At 37.3% G+C, this 10189-nt stretch overlaps 2 protein-coding genes across 2 annotated transcripts in view; both read right to left on the bottom strand.

Moving 5' to 3' along the window:
• The window catches only part of mccc1 (methylcrotonyl-CoA carboxylase subunit), a gene marked incomplete at its 3' end in the record, with an annotated part of 23081 nt that extends 17646 nt beyond the window's left edge, over positions 1–5435 (bottom strand). The window contains 4 exon segments of the mRNA XM_014020563.1: positions 3142–3237; positions 3521–3660; positions 4961–5001; positions 5380–5435. Of these exon segments, the coding sequence (XP_013876017.1) occupies positions 3142–3237; positions 3521–3660; positions 4961–5001; positions 5380–5435 (333 nt within the window).
• Positions 5436–6222: 787 nt separating this feature from the next.
• Positions 6223–9996, bottom strand: lamp3 (lysosomal associated membrane protein 3). Its single transcript, XM_014020561.1, has 7 exons — positions 9470–9996; positions 7698–7790; positions 7526–7608; positions 7318–7443; positions 7097–7169; positions 6664–6834; positions 6223–6549 (listed from the first exon to the last, which is right to left on the bottom strand). The coding sequence occupies exons 1-7, from the start codon at positions 9543–9545 to the stop codon at positions 6413–6415; spliced, it is 759 nt and encodes a 252-aa protein (XP_013876015.1). The 5' UTR covers positions 9546–9996; the 3' UTR covers positions 6223–6412.
• Between the last annotated feature and the right edge of the window lie 193 nt (positions 9997–10189).

The raw sequence follows: 10189 nt of genomic DNA, 5'->3' as shown, positions 1-10189 counted from the left end.
TACTGTTTTTTTTTTTACCAAACTGACAGTTTCTCCAGTAAAATTATTGTGTAATGTAAAGGTATTGAAACACCTGGTTAAATTTAGAAGATATTGTGATTAACTACAAGCACCTGAAGCTGACTCAGAGAACTCTGTGATTTTAGAAAAAATAAAAGTAAAACGTAGACAAGTCTTTAAAAGACACCCCTCCCCCCATTTCGTGCGGCTGCAGTCCGCCTGCACCTCCGCTCCACCCGCGTGTGATTAATACAGATTTTTTTTGAGCAAATTACAGATTTTTGATGCTCATTGTACAAGTAACTGTCTGAAGGGGTTGACACATGGACCCTGAAGTCCCGGGCTGGTCGGAGCCGCGTTGCAGGTGGGGAGGTGCAGTTGCTGCAAGTCGTTGCCCCTCACTTTAAAAACAGTCAGGTGATCAGTCGCGGTTTTGTTGTGCTCGTGAACACAGTGTTGCAGGAGAAATGCTGCGAGCTGCCTTTAGAAATATAATATATTTAAAATACGACGTAATCCTCGGTGGAAAATATTCCAGGAAACGCTGAGGGCTTTCCTGCGAGGTGTTCACCTCAGCTGAGGGAAACTAACCCCCCACCCACAGAGAAAGGAAAAAGGCAGCGCTGTCAGTCTGACARTACGACCCGCCCTGCTCTGTTCTGATTGGGTAAAAYTTTAACTCTKGTTCTCTTTATTGGATGAAWGAACCRTCAGTTAGACGGTAGACGTCCCTAGATGGACGGCTTTAAYAAGTTTTTTTCTCTCGTTCATTTTTACRACGACGAACACCYGCGRAGGAAAACTTTAAWYSRRGKYYTTTTTTCTTGGTTGTCCACCGGACAACCGGGAGGTGGGATCTGGTTGTCCAAAACGAAAACAGGTTGTCTCGGACATGATTGTGTCAACCCATTTTATGTTGATTAAAAAAAACAAAAAAACACCTTCATTCCGAAGGTGTGGCGGCTTTTATTTAGCAGTGGTGGTGCGCCACGATCAATTACGTGTAGGGGAAACCCTGCAGAGGTTATGGTTTTTGGACCTGAAYATCTTAGGAATCAACTTTGTAGCCTTTCACCTCCTCTGGACGGCATTTATCTGGTCTCCAGTTCTAATGTAAAGAACCTTGGTGTTATTTTTGATCAGGATATGTCTTTTAACCTCCACATTAAAAATGTTACCAGGACCGCCTTGTTCCACCTGCATAATATCACTAAAATTAGAAATATTTTGTCCAAAAATGATGCAGAAAAACTGACTCATGCATTTATCACGTCTAGACTGGACTACTGTAATTCTTCATTATCTGGGTCCAAAAAACTCTTTAAGAAGTCTTCAGTTAATCCAAAATGCTGCTGCTAGAGTTTTAATGAGAGTTGRAAGGAGAGATCATATTTCTCCAGTTTTAGCTTCTCTCCACTGGCTCCCTGTCAAATTCAGAATAGAATTTAAAATTTTACTCCTAACATACAAAGCTCTTAACAACCAAGCTCCATCATATATTAAACATCTTATTGTTCCATATTTTCCTAACAGAGCACTTCGCTCTCAGACTGCAGGTTTACTTGTGGTTCCTBGAGTTTCTAAAAGTAGAATGGGAGGCAGAGCTTTCAGTTATCAAGCTCCTCTCTTGTGGAACCAACTTCCAGTTTCTGTCAGTGAGGCTGACACTCTGTCTACTTTTAAGATTAGACTGAAGACTTTCCTTTTTGATAAATCTTATAGTTAGACTTAGGTTTCCTGAGTTWTTCTTCATTTCTTAGACTGCTGGAGCACAAACTGAGCACATTTCCTCACTCTGCTTTTGTCTTTAGTTTCTCTTCTCTACATGTTTGTTATAATTACTTCTATCTWTAACATGTTTTCTCTTTGTCTCTTTTCCAGAGGAAGGTGCACCTGGACCAGTTCTTCTGTGTTTGACTGTCTTCTTCCTGTCCTCAACCCAGCCGGTCGAGGCAGATGGCTGCCTGTCCTGAGCCTGGTTCTGCAGGAGATTTCTTCCTGTTAAGAGGGAGATTTTCCTCTCTGCTGCTGGTGTGCTGCTCAAGATGGGAGACTGTGATGAAGCAAAGATTCGGCGCAGTCTGCTGGCTTCTTTAGATTTACTGTTTTGTTTTTTTGTGTACAGTGCCCTGGGACAACAGTTGTTGTGACTTGGTGCTATATAAATAAAGTGAATTGAATTTAAAGGGGACCTATTGTGCAAAATTCACTTTTTAAAGGTTTTTTTACTCAACTTTGCATATGTACTTCTTAAAAAAAACAGTCCTAGGACCAAAGAAATGCACCCAGGGGCATATTTACTGTAAGTAAATGTATTTTTAATGTATATTAACAACACGTTTTATACTTCCGTCATTTTGTGATGTCACATGCCATACGACAACCCACCGGAACCTGCGTTCAGCCCCTCACCCGGGTGAAGCCCCACCTCCTCAGTATAAAAAGCCGTCACGGTGTTGTTGTGCAATGCACAGCTCAATTCACAACAAGTCTCCAATAGGCAATGGGTAGAGTGTTGAACCAGAGAGTTCGAGACCGGCACAGACACAAACAAATAAATTATTTATTTTCGTTCATTATGAACACGTTTTCTCRTGTACCTCTATTGTTTAGCTTATTAAAGCCTTGTTAAAGCCTATTTGTTCGAGTTTCTGAGGTATTTTGACCGCTGCTGCTCCCTGCTCTGGTAACAACATGCAGAGTGAGCGCAGAGCAGAGGAGGGAGAGAAAAAAAGAAAGAAGCTGCGATCACGACTCTGCCTCTGGGTCTGACTCAGGGTATACAGTTGTACAACGGAGCTTCTGCTATTATTAGCCATGCTAACGTAAACACTGGCTTTGGAGGGCGGAGTTAATGTCAAMAGATTTTTGGAGGGCGTTACCAATAGAGCTCATTAACATAAACAGCTCTTCTGAACGGAAGTCAGAGCAGGCAGAACTAGAAAATGGGAAATATTATTATCTGAGAATTATTTTGTGCATTAAACTGAATGAACATGGTCTGGATAGCCCACAGACATACCATAAAAATTTCTAGGACCCATAATTGGTCTCCTTTAAAAAAAAAACAATAAACCTGAGGATGATTTTAAGATGAAAAGCAACATGAGTTGGAAAATATTCTCGTGTCATGTTACTCACATGTGATCCTGACCTCTTGGCCACTTCTAAAACCTTCTCCATTGAGAGGTAACTCTGCTGGGAAGGAGGCGGCCCGATGTGGAAGGCCTCATCTGCCTGGAAACGAGAACAAGGAGAAAATATCAATTCATCAATGCATCAATATCAATTCATTTGATCCCCTGGTCAGTTTGTCATGTTTAAAGTTTGCATTCCATATTTAGAACAAGTGTTGTGCTAGCTTTATTGTTAAATATTATATTTCTCAATAAATATTAATGTATACCACTTTTGTTTATAATGAACGAATCATTTGTGCTTATGAAACTGGCACTGAAGCATTTAAAGCAACATCATATTGTCAGAGATATGATGAGAATATTTTTTCTGATTGTCTCACCATGGCCACATGCATGGAGTGTCTGTCTGCGTCGCTGTACACCGCCACAGAACGCACGCCCATCTTCCTCGCCGTGCGCATCACACGACACGCAATCTCCCCACGGTTGGCGATCAGGACTTTTTCGATCCTTGCCACCCCTGCAGAGTTTAGATTTAATCAAAAGCTCGATAACTGGAGGGGTGCAGGGTGACGTTGGCACAGCAMAAATACAAAAAAACTGAATGAAAAAATAACTGTTAACTACTGTAATTATGTTTTTCAGCATCTAACTCGTTCYACAATTTTTGTGCTATTTCAACAATTCATATACCAAAACCTTCAGCTCATTCATGTGAGGGGTGCTAAGACTATTGGTTTTTCAGCGTTCTATTTTTTTTTTTTTAGCTACTTCATAAATTTTAGCCACTGAAAATGAATGGAGCTGTTTTCAACATCCTTAAAATCCTCTAAAATGTTTCTAAATCTTTACAGCACCTTACACATTTTGTTCTGGTTGTGCTCTTTTTCACGTTTTTGACCTAATTTTAGCCACATTTTTTGCTAATTTTAGCTTTTTTCTGCTATTTCAGCTAGAATTCTGCTTCTTTCTGCTGCTGTTCTGCTTTTTTGTGCCTTTTTCTGCTACTTTGTGCTATTTATGCTTCTTACAGATGCTTACTGCTATATTCAAGCTATTTGATGACATTTTAGCTAATGTTTTGCTGCTATTAGCTAAAGTTAGCTTTTCTAAGCTAAATAGACATTTTTTGTAGCTATCACAACTTTTTTCAGTTAAGTTCAGCAAACTTGTGCTTCTCATGCTTCCTTATGCTAAATATTAAAAAAATCCAGCTACTTTTTAGCTGTTTAACTGAAAATTTCAGCTGTTTTAGCCATTTTAAATTATCACTTTTTTAACTTATATGCATTTTTTTTCTGCTAGTTTTACAAATTTTTACAAGAATTTCTCTATCTGGGTGCTAATTTCAACGTGTGCCTGCTGCCTTTAGCCTATTTTATGCTACTTTAGCTATAGAGCTGCGTCTTTCTGCTATTCTGCTTTTTTCTACTACCTAGTGTTATTTATGCTTCTTACAGGTTTTCAGCTATATTCAGCTATTTTAGCTCTTAGCTTTTAGCTGTTTTCTGTTTTCAGCTAGATTTGTGCTCCTTTAACAGTTTTTATGCAAAGTTAGGCATTTTTGCTTCTTTCAGTTTTTCAAAGTAAAGTGTTAATACAAAGTATTAACACTTTTCCTATTAAATATTTTCAGCTCAATTTCAGCAGTTTTCAGCATGAAGCATTCACACTAGCATTTTCACAGGAAACACAATTTCTCTAYGTTAATTTCATCTTTTTWWWWTYMWKKWWTTKKKGSYTTYMAAWTWAARKKGKKKYMMYWGRWWMMMYMRGRAWKRMYYMWWAMMAAAAAGCCCTCAAATAATAAAYGTACTCACCACCTGACACATGCCTCACTCTTCTGGTCCATGACAGTTTTCTGAAGGAAGGAGAAAACCTTCTTAGTGGAAAAGATTCAATTTACTGTGAAAAGCAGCTAAATTTAAGCTGAATAACTGTTACCCTTCTGCAGTCTGATTTAACCTTGCACATTTTTTTCATCTTCTACCTCGTATAATAAAAAAAAATCCTGAATTACATTATTTACAATAGAAAAAACATCACTTTTGTGCAAATAAGATATGGTGACAGTAAAGATAAATAGGATATTTGCGCATATCTGAGTTGTTAGCACAGCTGGAGGCGAACTGCTCACAAACTTATAAGCTAACGCTAAAACTGAGCTAAATAAACATCGAAACTGCAAGTGGGAAATTGTTTTCATAAAAAAACAGATCAGTCAGATTTATGCACTCACTGTGTGAATATCCTCAGCCCGTGCAGTGTTGGAAAACTCAGAATAACTGCAGCCATAGCTACGAGCTGCTAGCGATGCTAACAACAAGCCTGGGACCAGTGGAGGCGAACGGAGAAAAAAAGCGAAGCTGTAATTTAAATCGGATTATATAGCCTGTTTCCTCGTCAACGGATTAAAAACATTATTCTCAATCAACATGAAACATCTGTGTGACTAAACTACGTCGAAGAAATTACAAAACACATCGTGTTTCTTTTATTTTTATCACTAGTTTGATTTATGGCCTCACCGAGGACCCGTAGTTATGATTAACCAATCAGAAAAAATGATGCGAAGGAGGATGCTGTAGTTACAGATTATCACCACTAGAGAGCAGCACTTCCCTGTTAGACGGATAATAACATAGAAAAACATCTAAAACCTGAAAAGTATTTTTTTTCCTGCAAAAAAGTATAGTGAGTAATGAGTTTTGACTGAATTAAAATTCATCTTTTAAAGCAGTGCAGATATCAGCGAGAATAATTAAAGAAATACCATCAAAACTGCAGTAAATGAAACAGGCAGTTTTGCCACTAGAGGGCGACAATAAACATAATGTTCTATTTTTTTTTTGTTGTTGTTTTGTTTTGTTYTGGTATTAAAAAAATGTTTGTCAAGATTGAAACCAGGAACTGCAAAAAAAATGTATTTTTGATTTTGATTACGGAAGCCGTGAAGTAGTTTTTAAATTATCTTCCTATGAAATACTACGTCTGATTTTTAAGTTTTGCTTCTGCAGTTTTCATGTTGTCCACAGGAGGGCAGCAGAGACACACTTAATTAAAAAAAACATGAAATGTTGACAAAAATATTTTATTTTTCCTTTTTTTGCCTCAATCTCATGGCTCACCGGGTTTTTTGCAACAGTAAAAACAATACATAACATCTTAAAAATTTACATTTACAACATTAGACATTACACAGTTATGAGTTAAATACAGGTATTTATGAAGATGGGAAACTATATTAGAAAATCTCCAATTTTACAGCAAGATTACAGCCTTTCATAACCTTGCTGGTGATCTCTGATGAAGAGGAAGCTCAAAACAATACACAGGATGAGGCCGACCACAACAGAGCCAGTGATGATGGGAAAGATTCGTTTCTTAAAATCAGTCCAACATTCATTCTCTAAAAAAAACCCACAAGAGCAAAATTAAAACTTTGCATTAAAAGAAAAATAAGCCATTTTAGAGTTTATTCTTATTTGTTTGACGTTGCTTTCCTCCTGATCGTCTCACCCACCTTTACCATACCGTCCACTGGGGATGCTGAAGGCTTGTATCTGCAGAGGAACCAACTTGATCCTCAGCGCCGAAGAAACCGAAAGGAGATATTCTGATCGACATTTGAAACTCTCATAGTTGCCTGTTTTGAAAAGCTCCACATGGGTCATTGACCCAGAATAAGTTCTGTCTGTGAGGGAGAAGAAAGACGACAGAAACATTTTTATTTATGTATGTATGTATGTATGTATGTATGTATGTATGTATGTATGTATGTATGTATGTATGTATGTATGTATGTATGNGTATGTATGTATGTATGTATGTATGTATGTATGTATGTATGTATGTATGTATGTATGTATGTATGTATGTATGTATGTATGTATGTATGTATGTAAAAAATGGTTGTTTTAGGTTAAATATTTTGTCTGAACAAATAAAACTCTTACTGGGGCATCCATTGCAGGCTGGTTGAAGAGACAAGTGAGCAGTCAACTCAGTGACATAAAAGTTATGTTTTTCCTGCAGACAAAAAAATAAAAAAAACATTTAAAATTAATAAATAAAGCATTTTATCTGAAAAGTTACAGATGTTTTAGTTGCATTTTTCCCCCCAATTTTTTTTATTTTGAACAACCAAACAGTTTGTGGTGTGATTTTATTTCCGTACTGATCTGAAGGTGAACTGCAGACTGGCAGAGTTATCTGGCAGCGTTAGAGAAAGGCGAGCTTCTTCTTCTCCACAGTAACCGAGGATCTTAACCAGTGACGGCTCCAGGTTGAAATACCAGYTTTTCTAAAGGAACATAGAGGGAAACAGAACTTCCTTCTGAGATGTAACACAACACATGCTGCTGAAAACATTTTTTTTAACTGACGTTCTTTTCKATGATAATGTACTCTGCTCCCATGGTGGCTTTGATGCATGTTTTCCCAACAAGGTCTTCCACCGTGTAAGTTCCTGAGCAAAACATAAATAAACTGCTTTATTTGAGCTCATTTTAAATTTATGTTATGMTGGTTGTAGATCTGAGTTGTGTTTGTGAGTACCAGGTGTGGGAATGGCCTCAGTGGGTTGCAGGACAGGATTGTAGAGCTGAGCGTCGGACTGGAAGGAGCCGACGGTTTTCTGAAGGTGGAAACCTGTTGAAGGTGCAGATCAATCCGTCTCACAGTCTCTCTTTTTTATTTTAGGTAAGGCAAGTTTTTTTATAAACGCCTTTTTAGTAACAAGATATTAAAAAGTACAGAATAAAGAAAAGTTGGACCCCAAACTGAAATGAAYAACGTTTCAGTTAAACCGAGCAATCGAAGGCAACAAATGGGCCTTAAAGTACCTGTGACATCATTTTTTTAAATCAACATGAATGCATTTTTTAAAAGAAAACATTGGTAACATATTGCAAAAATATTTTAATGCCGCTGAGATGAAAAGTGGTTGAGATATTTGCATGTGAAGAAACAGGAAGTGATGTCAAAGGGGAATGACAGAATGTGAAGAAAGCATTGCTGCAACGGCCGACRACAGACTGAATCTGATGTTTCTTTAGAYTRTTTTGAGGCAGAAATGCATGAGATAAAGTAAAAACAGGAGACAGAGAAATGTAAAAACAACACATGAAAATAAAAAGACTTGTGGGAAAATTTATTTAAAATCCTTTAATATAAACACAACAGGTACAAGTAAAATAAGTATAGATTTATATGTGCTGAAATGTATAATTTATTGGAACTAAGCTGGAAAAATAAATATGTAGGTCAATTAAGTTATAAACACGATGTGGAGTTCTTTTTATTTAATTGGTGCATTTTAAAGTGCATTTATTTATTTATTTATTGGTCTTTTTGTGTACTTCTGCTTTTATTTATGTCAGTTTTGGTCCACCATATAATATAACCAGCTGGAATAAATAAATTAAACACTTTTATTTTTTTAGGGTGCATAAACAATTCAATTCATTCCATTCTGGACATAGTGTGTAATGTGGTGTTAAATTTTAAAGTAAAGAAGGAAAAGTATCATTTGTATGTGTTGAATGTAACAAATAAAAGAAAAAGTTAAGATTCTAAAAAGTACTTGATATTTAGAGTTTTGTAATGAAGTAAATTCGCACCTTGGATTTTAATACACACTGCAAATATTTGCACATAACTGCATCAAAATCATAGAGAGGAGCCCAAAAAAAATCTATACATTTCAACTTGTGATGCTCAATATTAAACAGTGCTAARTTGTGACTCTGCAGTTCTCAATATGAGCCTGATTTGATGTAGTTTCCTATATTTTTGTTGCAAAAGCCTTTTTGTGCAGCAAGTTCCCTCCCGGGGGCTGCTGCAGAATAAATGTCACAACTGCAGAAAGCCCCCCACACACATACTGACAGCTAAACGTGTAAAAAGCATTGTGCATTGAGTTGTGGCGGCAGAACTTAACAATAAAGAGCTGACTTCATGATCTCACCCACTGCTTAAACCACAGAGTGAGGAAGAGCGAAACTGAGACCACTGAAGACCTCTGAACCACCGAGCGACGTGTTGGAGAGGAAACCAGAGCATCACTGAGGTGTGCAGAAGATAATGTGAAAGCACCGGCAAAACTGAGCTGTGAGGGAATACTTTAAACAACGATAGATTCTACAAAGCCTCATTTAAATTAGATTATGTTATAAATACTTTGGTGTAATTTAAAAAAAAATAAGAAAAAAGTTAAAGATTTGAAGTTCTGTCTTCTGAACAGAATTAGAGAAAACACAAAGACCTGATAACTGAYTTCAAATCGTCCCCCTGAAGTTAAAATAAAACATGAACGTCCCCCGTCTTACCGGGAATTAAAGCAGCTAAGCAGAGAAGAGTCCATCCACCCATGTGACCCTTCATGGCTGCACAGAAACAGAGCATCAGAAAGGAAGTGCAGCCGCTGAGGTTCGACTCAGAAATGTGAGAGCAGCTGAGCACTTATAGGCAGAGGAGGCGACACGTCATGAAGTGAAGCAACGACAAACAACCCCTGAACAGCTATAACACTCAATATTTTAACATCCATAAAGATATTCATTAGAAATGTACACGTTTCGCCTGAACTGTTGATGTTGAGTTTTAGCTTATATTAAAGTGAATTATTTCAGCTGTTTCCTTCAGTAGTGACCTGCTTCCACACCAACGCTCTAACCTTCCTCTTCTCCTCCTCCTCCAGGAAATAACCAGCCACCTTTAACAGAGCATTCTTATTCGGCCTGCATCTTTAATATGTCTGTTTCTGTCCTGTAATCATCTTGTGACTCTTAAAAAGTCCAAAGTTTAGGTGGGAAGTAACCACAAGAGGGCAGAATGCTCATTGATTGTCATAGACTTGAATTATTTTTTTTCCCTTTATTTGAAACAGCACATAATCAACAATCGTGATCAAACGATCATGAACAAACAAACATGGTCTAGAGTCATAAACACAGTACATTATTACATTTTAAGGGAGCAAAATAAAAATAAAAAAACAAAAAAATGTGTCAAGGGGACATGCAATTTTACCTTAGAATATGGTAAAC

This window comes from Austrofundulus limnaeus, unplaced genomic scaffold (genome assembly GCF_001266775.1).
Source record: "Austrofundulus limnaeus strain Quisiro unplaced genomic scaffold, Austrofundulus_limnaeus-1.0 Scaffold257, whole genome shotgun sequence".
In the NCBI taxonomy this organism is placed as follows: domain Eukaryota; kingdom Metazoa; phylum Chordata; class Actinopteri; order Cyprinodontiformes; family Rivulidae; genus Austrofundulus; species Austrofundulus limnaeus.
The sequence above is the reverse complement of the archived record's forward strand: the minus strand, read 5'-3'. Positions and strand labels throughout refer to the sequence as shown.